The sequence below is a fragment of the Erythrolamprus reginae genome, chromosome Z (assembly GCF_031021105.1).
Source record: "Erythrolamprus reginae isolate rEryReg1 chromosome Z, rEryReg1.hap1, whole genome shotgun sequence".
Lineage (NCBI taxonomy): Eukaryota > Metazoa > Chordata > Lepidosauria > Squamata > Dipsadidae > Erythrolamprus > Erythrolamprus reginae.
This window is the reverse complement of record NC_091963.1, coordinates 51,370,350-51,387,176: the sequence shown is the minus strand read 5'-3', so window position 1 is coordinate 51,387,176 and position 16,827 is coordinate 51,370,350. Positions and strand designations below refer to the sequence as shown.

Here is a 16,827-nt window from a genome sequence, read left to right as displayed (position 1 = left end):
TCAAGACCTAAAATGGTCACGTAACATCAAAAACATAATCAAAAAAGCATAACAAGATTGTTCTTTCTGCGCCAATTCAGGAAGCTCAAACTGCCCAAGGAGCTGCTGATACAGTTCTACAGAGGAATCACTGAGTCTGTCATCTGCAACTCTATAACTGTCTGGTTGGGTTCTGCAACCCAACAATACCGACACAGACTTCAGAGTATCAGAATTGTAGAAAAAACAATTGCTGCCAACCTGCCTTCCATTGAGGACCTGTATACTGCACGAGTCAAAAGGAGGGCGCTGAAAATATTTACTAACCCATCACATCCTAGACACAATTTTTTTCAACTCCTACCCTCAAAACATCGCACCAAGAGAACTAGACATAAAAACAGTGTTTTCCCGAAAGCCATGAGTCTGCTAAACAAATAATTCCCTCAAAATTGTCAACTTTTTACTAAGTCTGCACTTCTATTTCTACTAGTTTTTTCTCATTATTCCTATCATCCTTTTCCTCCCACTTAGGACTGTATGACTGTAACTTGTTGCTTGTATCCTAAGATTTTTATTAATATTGGTTGTTTCTTCATTGCTTATTTGACCCCTATGACAATCATTAAGTGTTGTATACCACATGATTCTTGACAAATGTATCTTTTTTCTTTTATGTACACTGAGAGCACATGCACCAAGACAAATTCCTTGTGTGTCCAATCACACTTGGGCAATAAAGAATTCTATTCTGTTCTTTGAGTGGGCTGCAAACCAATCTGCTTTCTGAACTTCTTACCAAATACTGACAGGGCGGTGTTATGGACAGCATTCTTGAAATATTCCCATCTTTTGGACTCATTTGCTTCAGCTGGGAGCATTTCCTCCAACACATGTGCAAATTCCTGCATTTTGACCTAGTTCCAGGTCTTGCTGATGTTGATTGTGGTCTTCCTTCCTTCTTTGAGTGATGCAATCTCTTTGTTTGCAGTTTTATCCTGCTGTACACCAAGGAGTGGCCTGTATCAGTCAGCACTCTTGATAACTACAAGTGATTGTAATACAGTAATACCTCATGATACGAACTTAATTGGTGCAAGGAGGAGGTTCGTAACACGAAAGGTTCGTAAGACGAAACATTGTTTCCCATAGGAAACAATGTAAAGTCAATTAATCCGTGCAACAACAAAAAAAACCCGCAAAAAACCGCTGCCGCCCGGCTGTCACCTTTTAAAACAGCCTGGGGGCTTCGGCGTTGGGAGGCTGCTGAGAAGCCCCCCGGCTGTTTTAAAAGGTGACAGCCGGGCGGCGGGGCTTCTCAGCGAAAGTTCAGGTTTGGGAGGCTGCTTTGAGGAGGCGGGGAAGCCTCTTGCAGCAGCTGCCACAGCCGCCGGCTTCCCCGCCGCTCGCCCGCCGAGGATGCTGACCTGCTGCCTCGCGGGGAAGCCGGGCAAGAGCAATCTTCTGCCGGCCATGGGCGAGCAGCGGGGAGTCGCCCATGGCCGGCAGAAGATCGCTCTTGCCCGGCTTCCCCGCGAGGCAGCAGGTCAGCAAGAGCGATCTTCTGCCGGCCATGGGTGACTCCCCGCCGCTCGCATTGGGGTGGGGGGGCTGTCAGGACACCTGCCCACCCCAGCACTTTGCATCCCGCCGGCTAAGAGCAATCAGGCAGCAGCTTCTGCCGGACACGGTAATGAGCGGGACAGAGAAGCGGGGAGAATCAGGAGGCTCCTTTGGCAGCTGGAGGCTGCCTGGCTTTGTGTTTTTGGCTGGGGGAGGAAGCAGTAGGACCTTCCTAACTCCCTCCCCCCCAGCCAAAACCCCAAAGCCTGTTTGCTGCCACACGATTTAGCCAGGACAGGAGCGAAGTGACGTGGAGGAATGGGGAGCTGAAACCGGGCTGTTTCAGCTTTCCATCCCTTCACGTCACTTCGCCACTAAATCGTGTGGCAGCAAACATACTTTGGGGGTTTGGCTGGCGGGGAGGGAGTTAGGAAGGTCCTACTTCTTCTCCCCCCAGCCAAATCCCCAAAGCATGTTTGCTGCCACACGATTTAGCAGCGAAGGGACGTGAAGGAATGGAAAGTTGAAACAGCCCGGTTTCAGCTTTCCATCCATCCACGTCCCTTCGCCGCTAAATCGTGTGGCAGCAAACATGCTTTGGGGGTTTGGCTGGGGGGGATGGAGTTAGGAAGGTCCTACTTCTTCTCCCCCCCAGCCAAATCCCCAAAGGTTGTTTGCTGCCACACGATTTAGCGGCGAAGTGACATGAAGGAATGGAAAGCTGAAACAGCCCGGTTTCAGCTTTCCATCCATCCATGTCACTTCGCCGCTAAATCGTGTGGCAGCAAACATGCTTTGGGGGTTTGGCTGGGGGGGAGGGAGTTAGGAAGGTCCTACTTCTCCCCCCCAGCCAAAACCCCAAAGCATGTTTGCTGCCACACGATTTAGCGGCGAAGTGACGTGAAGGGATGAAAAGCTGAAACAGCCCGGTTTCAGCTCCCCATTCCTCCACGTCACTTTGCTCCTGTCCTGGCTAAATCGTGTGGCAGCAAACAGGCTTTGGGGTTTTGGCTGGGGGGGAGAAGTAGGACTTTCCAGCAGCGTCCGAACGCCGAACGCGGAAGTTCGGGTTTGTTCGGCTTCGGGAGGCTGCTGGAAAGCCGCCCGGCTGTTTTAAAAGGTGACCGCCGGGCTGAGGGGCTTCCCAGCAACCTCCCGAACCCTGAACCCGGGGGGTGCTGGGAAGCCCCCCAGGCCGGCTGCGACCTTTTAAAAGAGCCGTGCCGCTTCCCATCTGTCTCCTGAAGCCGAACGCGGAAGTTCGGCTTTGCCGTTCGGCTTCAGGAGACAGATGGGAAGCGGCACGGGGTTCGGGAGGGTGCTGGGAAGCCCCGCCGCCCGGCTGTCACCTTTTAAAACAGCCGCGCGGCTCCCCAGCAGTCTCCGAACACCGGTTCGTAACTCGAAAAAAGTTCATAAGAAGAGGCAAAAATTTTCTGAACCCCGGGTTCGTATCACGAGTTGTTCGTAAGACGAGGGGTTCGTATCTTGAGGTATCACTGTACTGGGAAAATTAGAATGCCTGGTCAGTATTAAGTCAAGCTGGTGCCAGTGCCTCGATCTTAGATGCCTCCAAGAGCTTATGTTGAGGCTTTGTTTTGAAGAATGTTCTGCTAACACCTAAACAGTATTAGCAGCAAAACTCCAGCAGGGGTTTTTTATGATGATGGGTGATCAGAAATTAGATTTTCTGACAACATTAATAATTACTTCAAATGGTTTGTATTATGTTTTGCTTAAAACACAGGCACTCAAGGTATACATTATATACTATTTGCATTTATCAAGGACTGTTGCAAATTTCATTTCCAAAATAATGCTATTTTTTTTCTTTTTTGGGGTGGGATGAATAAAATTTTCTTTTCTTTTTTCTCCAACATACAATAAAAACATAAGCAGTTAAAAATACCACATAAAATCAGTACCTAAAATAATAATAAATGATATTTCTTTGTTACATTAATAATTCAGAGAGAAAATAATCCTATCAATGCTTTTAATATATACTTTTTATCCCCTTCTTTGCTAAATTAATTAAAATTAACTACATGAGACATATTTCATCTCAGATAGCAATATTATAAAATCTATTCCCTTATATTCCCTTTTTCTATCTATATTAAAACATACACATCTTAACTCAATATCTAATTTAATCCTTTCATCTCTCATTATACATTGCTGCCACCAAACCTTATTTCGTCATCCTGGTCTTTAGTAAATTTAGATTAAATCATCATGTATTCTTTCAAAAGGAATTAAGAAAATTATTTCTCAATTATTTTTAGTTTTTGACCATTCATAAAACTTTCCCCATATCTTATACTACTCACATCCTTCTTTAAGTTTTAAAGTAAGTCTATTCATTTCAGCACAACCTAAAATCTTACATAATATTTCTCTTTCATCTGGAATTTTATTCAGCTTCCAATTTTGTGCATATGCTATTCTAGTTGCTGTTACATGTACAATCAAATATATTTGTACTTTATTAAAATTTTCTGGTAGACTACCTAATAAGAATAGTTTTGGTTCAAATTCAATAGTCCTTTTCAGAATCTTCTGTATTCAGTGTTGAATCTCTTTCCAAAATTTCTTGGCTTCCGTGCATATCCACCACATGATAAAAAGAGCCTGGTAAGTGATTACATTTCCAAAATGTCATTGATTTATTCTTAAACATTTTTGCTAATCTTTCTGGTGTCTTATGCCATCTATAAAATATTGTACATATATATACCGTATTTTTCGGAGTATAAGATGCACCAGAATATAAGAACACCTTAGTTTTGGGGAAGGAAAATGAATCTGCTTAACAGGTATTCATATGGCTAGCATCCTTAGTCTGGTCAGCTTCAGTACATTATTTTATCCCTGGTTAAGGGCTTTAAAAAAATTTATTCTGAGAGAGTAACAATGAAAGAGCTTACAAGCCAGTAAGAGCTGGGAACATCATTAGCACCTGGAAAGAAACAGTCTGAGCAAGTAGAGCAATGGATAAAACCCTGCAAAGACTTAGGGCTTGGAAAACATTCTTCTTTGTGGAGAGTAACAATGAAAGAGCTTGCAAGTGGGTAAGAACTGGGAACATTGTTAGCACCTGGTTAGGGCTGGAAAGAAACATTCGGAGCAAGTTATACATCTCCACCCCATGTCCAGTCAACAAAGCAGTGGAAGTGATGTGCCGGTGTCTGGAGGCTGTTGGGGCCTGGATGGGTGTCAACAAACTCAAACTCAACCCTGATAAGACGGAGTGGCTGTGGGTCTTGCCTCCCAAGGACAATTCCATCTGTCCGTCCATTACCCTGGGGGGGAACTACTGACCCCCTCAGAGAGGGTTCGCAACTTGGGTGTCCTCCTCGATCCACAGCTGACATTGGAACATCATCTTTTGTTGACACCCATCCAGGCCCCAACAGCCTCCAGGCACCGGCACATCACTTCCACTGCTTCACTGACTGGACAAGGGGTGGAGATGTAAAGCTGGGTATTATCTGCATACTGATGATACCTCACCCCATGCCCTTGGATGATCTCACCCAGCGGTTTCATGTAGATATTAAATAGATGGGGGGGGGAGAGGACCGACCCCTGAGGTACCCCACACTTTTGTAAACACTGCTCATTTTTTCCCATGATTTCTTTCATTTCTACTTTTGTTTGATTTACGTTCTCATTCAATTGACTCAAATTTTCCTTTGCAGAGCAAAATTCCTCTTTGAGAGATTTAAAGCTTTTAGAAACATAGAAACATAGAAACATAGAAGTCTGACGGCAGAAAAAGACCTCATGGTCCATCTAGTCTGCCCTTATACTATTTTCTGTATTTTATCTTAGGATGGATATATGTTTATCCCAGGCATGTTTAAATTCAGTTACTGTGGATTTATCTACCACATCTGCTGGAAGTTTGTTCCAAGGATCTACTACTCTTTCAGTAAAATAATATTTTCTCATGTTGCTTTTGATCTTTCCCCCAACTAACTTCAGATTGTGTCCCCTTGTTCTTGTGTTCACTTTCCTATTAAAAACACTTCCCTCCTGGACCTTATTTAACCCTTTAATATATTTAAATGTTTCGATCATGTCCCCCCTTTTCCTTCTGTCCTCCAGACTATACAGATTGAGTTCATTAAGTCTTCCCTGATACGTTTTATGCTTAAGACCTTCCACCATTCTTGTAGCCCGTCTTTGGACCCGTTCAATTTTGTCAATATCTTTTTGTAGGTGAGGTCTCCAGAACTGAACACAGTATTCCAAATGTGGTCTCACCATCATTCTATATAGTGGGATCATAATCTCCCTCTTCCTGCTTGTTATACCTCTAGCTATGCAGCCAAGCATCCTACTTGCTTTCCCTACCGCCTGACTGCACTGTTCACCCATTTTGAGACTGTCAGAAATCACTACCCCTAAATCCTTTTCTTTTGAAGTATTTGCCAACACTGAACTGCCAATACAATACTCAGATTGAGGATTCCTTTTCCCCAAGTGCATTATTTTACATTTGGAAACATTAAACTGCAGTTTCCATTGCTTAGACCATTTATCTAGTAAAGCTAAATCATTTACCATATTACAGACGCCTCCAGGAATATCAACCCTATTGCACACTTTAGAGTCATCGGCAAATAGGCAAACCTTCCCTACCAAACCTTCCCCTATGTCACTCACAAATATATTAAAAAGAATAGGACCCAGAACAGATCCTTGTGGCACACCGCTTGTAACCTGACTCTGCTCAGAATACTCGCCATTAACAATAACTCTCTGATGTCTACGCTTCAGCCAGCTGCAAATCCATTGAACTATCCAGGGATTAAGTCCAATCTTCACTAATTTATCTATCAGCTCTTTATGTGGAACCGTATCAAAGGCTTTGCTGAAGTCCAGGTAGGCAATATCCACGGCACCACCTTCATCTAACACCTTTATGACATAGTCAAAGAAATCAATGAGATTAGTCATTTTATTTAAAGTTTGAAACATATTTTAATTTCTGCTATATCCAGCTTTTCTCCAATACTTAACAAAGATGACGGTGGTGTACTTGTAGAATGTGGAGGTGGTCTCTTTGCTGCCATTGTTCAATTCAATCGGTCGAGCAGAACAAATGTTATAAATTCATTCAAAAAATGTAGGAATATTTGTAATCCAATGGGTAAACAAACATGGCGCTCCAAAGAACGCCTGCAAAAGTAATCCACAAGGGGAGAAACCCAGCCGTTCCAATGACCACCCATGAAAGTAATCTGACAAGGAAGGACTTTGCCTTTTTCTTTGTCTTACATATTAGACATACAGTACAGTATACTTAATGCTGGTTTTTTAAAATGTATATTTCATTCATATATCAATACAGTGTCCTTGACCCACAACCACAATTTAGCCCAAAATTTCTGTTGCTAAGTGAAACATTTGTTAAATAAATATTGTCCCATTTTATAACTTTTCTTGCCACAGTTAAGTACATTTCTGCAATTATTCATTTAGTAACATGGTGAATCTGGGTAGCCATTGACTTTGCTCATAAAAAAACACATGATCCCAGGACAATGTAATCCTCATATATTCATGTATTAATTCATATATTCATGTATTAATCTTTAAAGTCAATGATTTTAAAGATTAATACCTATTTAAAACCTTTGATTTTAAAGATTAATACATGAATTTGCTTTGGCAAATTCATTAGACACCTCTTGTTCAGAAAAAATGATTACAATAATTTGGCTTCTGGAGATGTAACTCAGGAGTTGAAACATTAATGAACATGGACCTTTCCCCGTTTATTGCATTTTAGGCTAATATGAAGATTGTTTATAATAAGACTCTGGCGGACAATCATTACTTGTCATGAAAGCAATAAAAGATTTTTTTTTCTTTTTCCTGGCTACATTCCTACTTTTTGGAATCTATAAAGATATTAATGATTATGGATTTTTCCAGTGTTAGTTAAATGAATTATAACATAGAACAAGAAAAATATTCCGATTTGCAGTAGTATATACAGTATGTGTGCATATGTATACATACATACATACATACATACATACATACATACATATGAAGGTCTTGGCATATTTGGGTTTCTTCCCATGTAGGATTGAGATATTTCTAGCGGTTTCGACAAGGTCCCACTCGTCATCTTCAGGTTGGTGCTTCTGTCCTTGTTCTAGGGCGAACACAGGGAGACCTGAGCTGCCTTCCCTCTATAAATACTGGTGGGTGGGTGTGGTGTGAAGATGGCTCAGCAGCTGAAAGCTGTGTTGAAACTTCCTGGTGAGTCAGTGGGGTAACACCTGGGGTCATTGATGTATGCTGAATAGTTGATGTTTGTGGATTGGGGGTGGTATCCTGAGTAGTTGGAGCTTGCAGGCTACTAGGTGTTTTGTAATGTGTGTCTGGAGTGTAACAATTTTTGTTTGTCTGCGAGTTTGTGGTCTGGTCATGTGTTTACGGTGTTTGTCGGTTTGCTTTGTGTGCAAGTTAGAGGGGGCTGCAACAATTGGGAGCCCTGTTGTAGTTTGGCTTCTGGGTGGTGGTTGTATTTGGTCTGTGGGATGGGTGTGGGTTTGGGTCTGGTGGAGGTGATTGATGGTAGTGTCCTGTGTTGTTCTGAATCTGGTTTCAGTTTGTATGGCTGGGATACGTTTGTTAATGAGGGCTGGTTTCCAGATGTCTGGTAGGCGGAAGATAAACTAGAGCAGCGTTTCCCAACCGGTGTGCCGCGGCACACTAGTGTGCCGCGAGACACGGTCAGGTGTGCCGCGAAGCGCCTAGGGAAGCTCCAGCTGGGCGGGGCGCTGCCGGTGCTGACCTGGAGCTCCCGCTCGCAGCTGTCCCCCGGCTCCTGCTCGATGCCGCGGTTTTCGGCGCTCTCCTGCTGTGCCCCAAAGAAGGAAGGCAGGAAGGAGAGCTTCATTCTTCGCGCCTTTTTCCCGCCTTCCTTCTTTGGGGCCCAGCAGGAGAGCGCCAGAAACCGCGGCATCAGGCAGGAGCCGGGGGACAGCTGCGAGTGGGAGCCCCAGGCCGGAGGCACCGGCAGCGCCCCGCCCAGCTGGAGCTTCCCTGGCGTCGGCGGCAAGTGTCCTTTGTGGCCCGGCGAGAGGGCACTGGCGGTGGGAGTGGGGGTGGGGGTGGCTGCAGCGGCCGCAGGCAGTCGCGGAGAGATGGCGGCGAGAGGGAGCTCCAGGCGGTGGCGAGAGGGAGCTCTCTCTCTCTCAGCTGACTGCAAGCGGGAGCCCTGACAGTGGCGGTTGGACGTGCTGCTGGACATCGTACATGCTGGCGCTGCGGGCCTGGCATATACAGTGTCCAGCAGCACATCCAGCTGCCGCCGTCAGGGCTCCCGCTTGCAGTCAGCTGAGAGAGAGAGAGAAAGAGAGACATATAAGAGAGGCAGAGAGAGAGAGAAAGAGAGACATAGCAAGAGAGGCAGAGAGAGACAGAGCGAGAAAGAGACAGCAAGAGAGGCAGAGAAAGAGAGATAGAGAAAGAGAGAGAGAAAGAGAGACATAGCAAGAGAGGCAGAGAGAAAGAAAAAGAAAGAGAGACATAGCAAGAGAAAAAGAGACTTAGCAAGAGAGGCAGAGAGAGAGAGAGAAAGAGAAAGAGAGACATAGCAAGAGAGAAAGAAAGAGAGATAGCAAGAGAGGCAAAGAGAAAGAAAGAGACATATAGCAAGAGACATTGAAAGAGAGAGAGAGCAAGAAAGAGAAAAAAGCAAGAAAGAGATAGCAAGAGAGAGAGAGCAAGGGAGAGAGAAAGACATAGAGGAAGGGAAGGAGGGAGAGAGAAAGAGAGCAAAAAAGAGAGGAAGAAAGAAAGAAAGATGGAGAGAGAGAAAGAAGGGAAGGAAGGAAAAGAGAGAAAGAGGGAGAAATAGAGCAAAAGGGAGGAAGAGAGAGGGTTTTTTTTGTCCAAACTTTTCTTTAGCCCGCCCCCCCCCCTTTCAATGTTCCCCAGGATTTTGAAAATATGAATAATGTGCCGCGGCTCAAAAAAGGTTGGGAAACACTGAACTAGAGCACTGGAAGATAAAAATTCAAATTCACATTGAACTGAACTGTCTAGAATGGCATTATGCCTGTCACTACCACTCAGACCTACATAGTACAAGGTACTAAAAAATTAAAATAGAAAGGGAGAGAATCCACACAATGAGCAAAATTTATTCAGAAACTGTAATAGAAAAAATAAGCCTCTGTCTGGCGTTTCCCCCAGCTACCTTTTGCAATATTGATATAAACAGAGAGGAAAAAATCCTTTCAATGTGTTTCCAGGCTGTTGTGCTCTTTCTAACCTCACACAATTGGTAATCCACTTTTGTGTGCGTTTGTCAGAGTTCTTGTCAGTCATAGGTTGCAAAACCTATGCGCAATCCCCACCTCCTTCTGCTACCATCCTGTCAAAACAAAGGCTCTGTTGCCAAGATTTGGCAGAAGGAAGTGAGTGAACAGGAGCTATAACTACTTGTCTCCAATCCAAGTATCTCATTTATTCTCCTCTTCTCTCACATTCACTGGCATTACACTACTCAATAGGGAAAGCTGGAATGGCTTTCTTGCAACCCAACCCCTACTGCAAAAAATTAAAATAAAAACATCAGGAAGCAGAATTGCTTATCTCTTAACAATGACTGTTTAAAGCAGACTTTTATTTTGTGCCTAATTTGATGTTTACATGAGAATAGGCGTTGATCGCTTACCTGAACGCCTCTTCTCGTACGTTGAGCGGGTACAGCAGTCACGTGGGTTGCTCGCTGTCCAATCCGCAGAGGACCGAGCCTAGTCTTTAAAAAGCCTGCTGGATCCGCCCCTTCCCCAGAATTTGCAAATCCGTAGACTTAGGCTCAAGTGTGGTGGCTCAAATAGTGCTCAACTCTCATGATAGGAAAAATACAGGCTAAGATATAACCAGTTAGAATAGGGGGGGGGGAAGGGAGGGAAGTGACTGCTGTACTCACTCAGTGTACGAGAAGAGGCGTTCAGGTAAGTGATCAATGCCTATTCTCCGTACTGAAGAAGCGGGTCCAGCAGTCACGTGGGACATACCCAATAGATGAATCCCTTGGGAGGGATTAGTTTGCTATCGTGAGAGATAATGGATTGGAGCACTCTTCTGCCGAAGGCAGCATCCGCTGAAGCGTAAGAGTCAATTTTGTAATGCCTAATGAAAGAGTTTGGAGAGGCCCAAGTGGCTGCTTTGCAGACTTCTTCCAATGGAGTTTGAGTTGCCCATGTGGCAGATGTGGCTGCACTTCTTGTGGAGTGTGCTGTGATACCTCTGGGTATGCTGAGGGAAGCTGACTCATAAACCTTTGAGATAGTCCCTCGGATCCAACAGCCTATTACGGTTGAGGATACCTTGGAACCCAGGGATCTGGGATGGTAGACTACGAATAGGGCTTCTGACCTCTGGATGGGTCTTGTCCATTGGATATAGATTCTCAGCGCTCTGGTGAGATCTAAGGTGTGCCATCTGACCGCAAACTGATGGTTCTAATTGGAACAAAATGAAGGCAACACAATGACCTGGGATCTGTGGAACATGGAACTGACCTTGGGTAGAAAGGTGGGGTCCAGGCGCAGGACTATTTTATCCTTATGGAACTGGCATAGATCCTGCCGAATGGATAGGGCTACCAATTCTGAAATGTGTCGGGCAGATGTTATCGCCACCAGGAATGCTACCGTGGGACGTCAAAAAAGTTGAGTTTTGGTGGCCTTCTTGTTGGTGGGCCCCAAAGCCTTCTTTTTGTCAGCGGTTTCAGTGAGAAGGGGGTTCAAGAGGTCACCAAATAGAAAGTCGCGCTTCAAAGGACCCATGGCTAGCTACCATTTTTGCCTCACTCCCGCCTGCCAAGGGCGGAGCCATAGAGGTCTTCTGGCTGTCGTTGAGGCCGCTACTGACCTTGCTGCAAATCTCGATGATTGCAAGGCAGCATCCACTATGTATTGGACCGCTGCAAAAACCTTATTGAAGTCCTGTTGGCCCCATAGATCATCAGGGGGAATATGCTGCTGGAGCTGTTGAAGCCATAAGAGAATAGCTCTAGAGAAGAAAGATGCTGCTGCTGCACTCTTGATAGCCCAGGTACCCGCTAAGAAACACCTTTTGAGCATTTGCTCTAGGTGTTTGTCTTCGAGTTTTAACACCTCCTCTGCTTCACCAGGCATAGCCGCTGCAGAGTGTAGAGTTTTTACTGGTTCATCAGCTTTGGGACAGACAAGAATATCTTCATAAGATGGAGAAAGCTCATATAACTTCTTGTCTTTATTTGTGGGATTGAAGCTGAAGGCCGGGTGGTCCCACTGCTTGAGCAGAGCATCTTTGAACAATTTTGGCATGGGGATGACCTCATTGTCTTCCTGTTCCTCCATAAGGTATGGCAGGTTTTCCTCAGGTGGATCTGTGGAAGGAGCAGATTGTTTATCTTGACCAGCCAAGCCTGTGGCCAGTCTTGCCTTGAATAGAAGAGATTTGAAGAATTGGGCTGAAAAAATTGCCGCAGGAGTTAGAATCTTGATTTGTGATTCCTCCTTCTCTGACAGGCATTGGAATGGGTCATCCCTGTCCTCTACATCCATATCCTCATTCTTATCCTGAGAGGAATCCGAGTCTTCAGGCTCTGGAATTCTGTAGGATGAGAAAGAACTCACGGGCCTAGGGGCGCTTGGAGGGGGGCGAGAGAAAGAAGGCACATTGATAGCTGAAAGCTTGGCATCTGTTTAGATGGCGTCTGTTTAGGTTTGGCTCATCCAGAGAAAGCACAGGGACACCAGAGGGAGGAAGTTTAGAAGCCTCTGGAGGGTCCGGGCTAACGTGCACTTGGGCCTGTACTTTTAACCGTTTAGCCGATTTCTCGTGCATCCTTTGCAGAGCTTGGTCCCTTCTCTTTTCAGCTCTGGTGGGTCTAGCCACTAAAGGGGCTCCGGAGGAAGAGAAGGAATTGGCCTGGGAGATATTTTCAATTTCATCGCCAGTAGGCCTAACCTCTCTGGGACCTTTTGAAGTGCCTCTCTTGGGAAACGAAGTCATGGCCTGAACAAATTACAGGTACAAGACGTGAGCCAAGAATAGAGGGGAGAAGCTCTAAAGGGCAACATTCCCAAGAGGAAGGGGCAGGAGCATCTGCAGCTCAAAGTCAATCTGGCCAGTACCAGAGTTCGTGCCAGTGAGTACAGAGGGGCAGGCCTCGCTAACCTTAACAAGTAAACCAAGGCACACTGGTTTGGAGGCCTAGCCAGGGAGAAAAGGCCTGAGTGTCTCACAGCTTACTCCAGGGCCAAGCGGCGGACTTGACGGCGCCAGGCGGGACTCGTGTGGGTGATCCACAAGTGCCGGAATTACTGGGCGCTGAGGGCCTTCGCGCCATAATAAACCGCTCCGACATTTTTGCAAAAACGGAGGGAAGACTAAGTCCGGGGGACAATAACAGTCCCACTCTGCAGGAGGATAAAAGCCCCTTTTTAAAACAATTCCTTCGCTTGCCGGTAAACCTCCTGGCTGATTAGATTTGTTAATAAAATACAATCCGGCAGCAGCACGAGCAGGGCGCTTTGGAGAAAGCAGCAATAGTCGCGCCGCAGCTTCTCCCTTGACGCCAAGCCCAGTAAGGCTGGCACTAAAACCAGGCAAGCTTAAAGTAAAAAGGCAAAAGGAATTTTTACTTATCTGATTGCAGAAGGAATGAAGGGAAGGTGTTTTAGAGAGGAGCGAGCCACCACATGTCCTGCTGGATAGCAGGACCGAGCAAATTCTGGGGAAGGGGTGGATCCAGCAGGCTTTTTAAAGACTAGGCTCGGTCCTCTGCGGATTGGACAGCGAGCAACCCACGTGACTGCTGGACCCACTCCTTCAGTACGGAGAAGCAATTGGAGCAGCATTTTACCAAGCCAATAACATAACAAAATCCAAAACTGGCATAAAGTTTTCTTCACTCTCTGTGTTACTTTTCACTGATGTTCTGCCTAGTTTCAGCAATGTATCTTTTTATGGCTGCTGCCAAAATAGTTTATTTTCTTAGTCCTGCAAAAAACAGGAGCGGATCTGTACAAACATGTGCTCTTAATGCACACATATGTTAAAAACACTTCTGCAAAAAATATCACTAGGAATATGCAGATGGACCTTAAAAATCAGATTGATGTAGGATTGTAAACTAGTAGATACAAAGAGGAAAAACAACTTCGATAGAAATCAGTGGTGCTAAAAATACAGAGAGGAGCAGGTAACCTTCCTAGCTTGATGCCATCTAGATTTGTAAGATGCAATTTCCTTTATTCTCAGTCTTTGTGATTGTAATTATCAGAACTCATTTGAAGGATAGCAGTTGGAGAAACTTATTCAAAAGCAGCAGCGAAGAAATGAGCCACATGGAATGACAAAAGATTCAAGTGAAGAAACTGAGCTAAGCTTTACAGAGACCAAAAACAAAACAAAGACAGAGAAAGATAAATAAAGCCAGAAAAATACTGCTGTTCAGAGATTACAGAGGTAACCAAAGGTGTCTCCACTGAGCAGTTGAACAAAGGAAAGGGGAATTAATTTTTGACAATTGTTATCTGGGCTAAATTTTAGCATCTTCTGAATCTTGCCAGAGTTGAAACAAATCAAGCAAAGATTTAGTGAAGATGTGACCAACACTAAAAAGTTTTTACCTTAAATATTCGTGTTTCATACAAGAAAAATTTCTAGGAGTTTCATTTTCAAGCTATTTGAAATTTGACATCTGCTATTTTGCACACGGTATTTTGTGTAATATTGTATTTTGTACATAGAACTCCAATTGATGCAACATATGATTTTGTAGCGCAAATTAGAATGACGAATGTATGCAATAAATAATCAGAATTGCTCCTTATAAACCACACAAGTACACACGAATAATTGAGTGGAAAAATAATTTTCCAATTGTCATGCTAAATACCAATAGGAAGTCCGGCGGGAAACCGTACACGGGTACCCTGAAAATGACCACCGTGTCAACCACTGCGTTTTAGAGTCTAAAGGCACCGGCTGCAGTCCCAGCGAACTACTCCCGTGCCTCCCCTTCTGACGACAACTATAAACTGCAAGAGCTATATCTTTGGGCGCCCCCTAAGGACAAGCAGCAAGTGCGGCCACCTGGACGTCGATGCAATCCCTTAATCTTGTTTGTTTTTCTCCCCAACCCTAGGACTGGCTGGGTACCTTGCAGGCAGAGTAAACTCCCAGTTTCTCTAGCTTCTTAGCGCGAGGTGCAGAGCGAAGCTGTGCCTTTTTCCCCCCGATACGAGCCGAGCCGAGGCCCCCATCGCCGTTGCTACTATCACCTCCACTGCCGCCTCCTCCAGGACTCTCAGCAGTAGCAGCTGCGGCAGCAGCGATAACAGCTCGGGCGGGACCACAAACAGGCAATCCTCCAGCGGCGGGGGAACCTTGCTGCAGCGCTCCGGCCCCGCCACCGTTGCCCCCAAGGCTTGCTCCTGCTGCCGTTGCAGCGGTAGCTCCAAGCCCGGCTGCACCAGCGTCAGACATGCCGCAGCGGCGCGGGCGGCGGGAGGCTGGACTCTGTTGTGACCGATGCCAGCCCTGTTCCGTGCCCGGTTCAGCGCGCCCGTCGAACGTTCTGGACCCTCCCCTTTCCCCGCTTTGCAGCCGCTGGCTGCTCCCAAGAAGGGAGGGGATAGGCCACACCGCGGGCGGTTCCTGCTGGGGAAGAGAAGGCGGAGGCGAGGCGCCTGTTAAGGAAACAGTGAGGCAGAGACAGACGTTTCTTGCAGCTTGTGGCGGACAGATCCAGCTGCAGAGACGGCCTAGACCTCCCTTGTTTAGATTCCAAAACAGTGGCGCCTCCAACAGCTCTCCCTTAGCAGCATATTCGCAGCCATGTAATCTTCGAGAGTCCATTTTTGCGCTCTAGGACGGGCATCGTACTTCTCTGTCCTGCGCGCGGCGCCCATGTCCAAAGGTCGTCTTGCGGAGGACGGGGCTAGGATGGCATGGTAGAATGGAGTGGGTCTGGTTGATGAAAGCCCCTCCGTTACAGAATCCAGGCTGCCCCAAATTGCCAGGAAATCCGTCTTCTGGAATCGTGACTACAAGGACTTTAAATGTGCCGTGAGATACCAGCTTATGCCGCAATAAATCTCCGGCATTGCCATCTCACAGAGCTCGTGAGCGCGGGCGCGTGCCCGCATGTTTGCTGTGTAAAAACTACCACTCGGAGGCGAAAGTGAGAAGTTCCTTAGATGCGTGCCACTTCCTCAAAAGGTAGAGAAAGGGGCGATCCTAGCCCGCAGCAGATTTTAAAGGCCTCTGGAGCTCTGGATTGAGGCCCTCTGGTGATAACAGCTGCCTCGCGCCCGTTTCCACCCTTGGGCACAGGCCAAGTACTTTAGTGGTGACAGCCATACATGCGCTCCCGGCTACCTAATTTACCTTTTGGACTCACTCTTGCTTCCAAAGTAAAGTGACCAGATTTTAACATTGGGAAAGAGGGACACTATTTGGGGGGGGGGGGGTGTAAAAAAAGTTTAGCCAAAAAAAAAAAAATCTCCCTTCCTCTTTGTCTCTCTCTTTCTTTCTTTCTTTCTTTCTTTCTTTCTTTCTTTCTTTCTCTCTTCCTTCCTCCCTGTCTTTCTCCCTCCTTACCTCCCTCTCTCTTTTTCTCCCTCCCATTCTCTTTCTCTTTCACTCCCTTTCTTTCTCTCTCTTCCTCTCTTCTCTCTCTTCTCTGCCCAAATAGTGCCCAGGTGGAGGTGAAGACGGGAGAGGAGGCAGAGAGATGAAGCGGGTTTGAAGGCCCAGCAAGTGCTTCCCTTCTCCTGTGGGAGTCTCTGCCCAGCAGACCCGGATAGCCCCCTGACCCATCCTCCAAGTTCCTCTGCTTCTCTTTCACACCCCAGCTCAAAACCGACTGAGAAGCCCAGCTATGGGATGTGTGTATGTGGATGACCCTCCCAGTTCCGCTGCCCCATTATTCACCCACGCAGTTGGCCTTCCTCTTTGGAGTGGGGGGGGGGGGGCTGGGAAGGAAGAGCAGCCAGCAGAGGCCCGGCCGGCCCTTAAGCTCCTCCCGGGTTGTGGCAAATCCTCCCACCCGCCGTTCCCTCTTCTGCAGGGCTGCAGCACCAAGACATGACTGGGCCCATCCAGGGGTGGGGCAGGGGCACAACTGGACTGAAGTCCGCGCAGAGACCTCTGGCCAAGCTGGGTTAGGGGTGGGGAGGGCGAGGTAGCAGCGGAGAGCCCGGAATTCCCTCCCTCCAGCCTCTTCCCAAGGGGGCTGGCTGAGAG

At 46.4% G+C, this 16,827-nt stretch overlaps 1 protein-coding gene across 6 annotated transcripts in view; it reads right to left on the bottom strand.

Annotated features, from left to right (window-relative positions):
* Positions 1 to 15,713, bottom strand: part of KAT2B (lysine acetyltransferase 2B) — a 221,346-nt gene extending 205,633 nt beyond the window's left edge. For all 6 annotated transcript variants that reach the window (XR_011556813.1, XM_070727254.1, XM_070727259.1 and 3 more), the window contains exon 1: positions 14,740 to 15,713. Coding sequence is in view for 5 of the 6 variants with exons in the window: in XM_070727254.1 (XP_070583355.1) it covers positions 14,740 to 15,438 (699 nt within the window). In the remaining variant the exon portion in view is untranslated. The remainder of the gene's footprint in view (positions 1 to 14,739) is intronic.
* Positions 15,714 to 16,827: the final 1,114 nt, after the last annotated feature.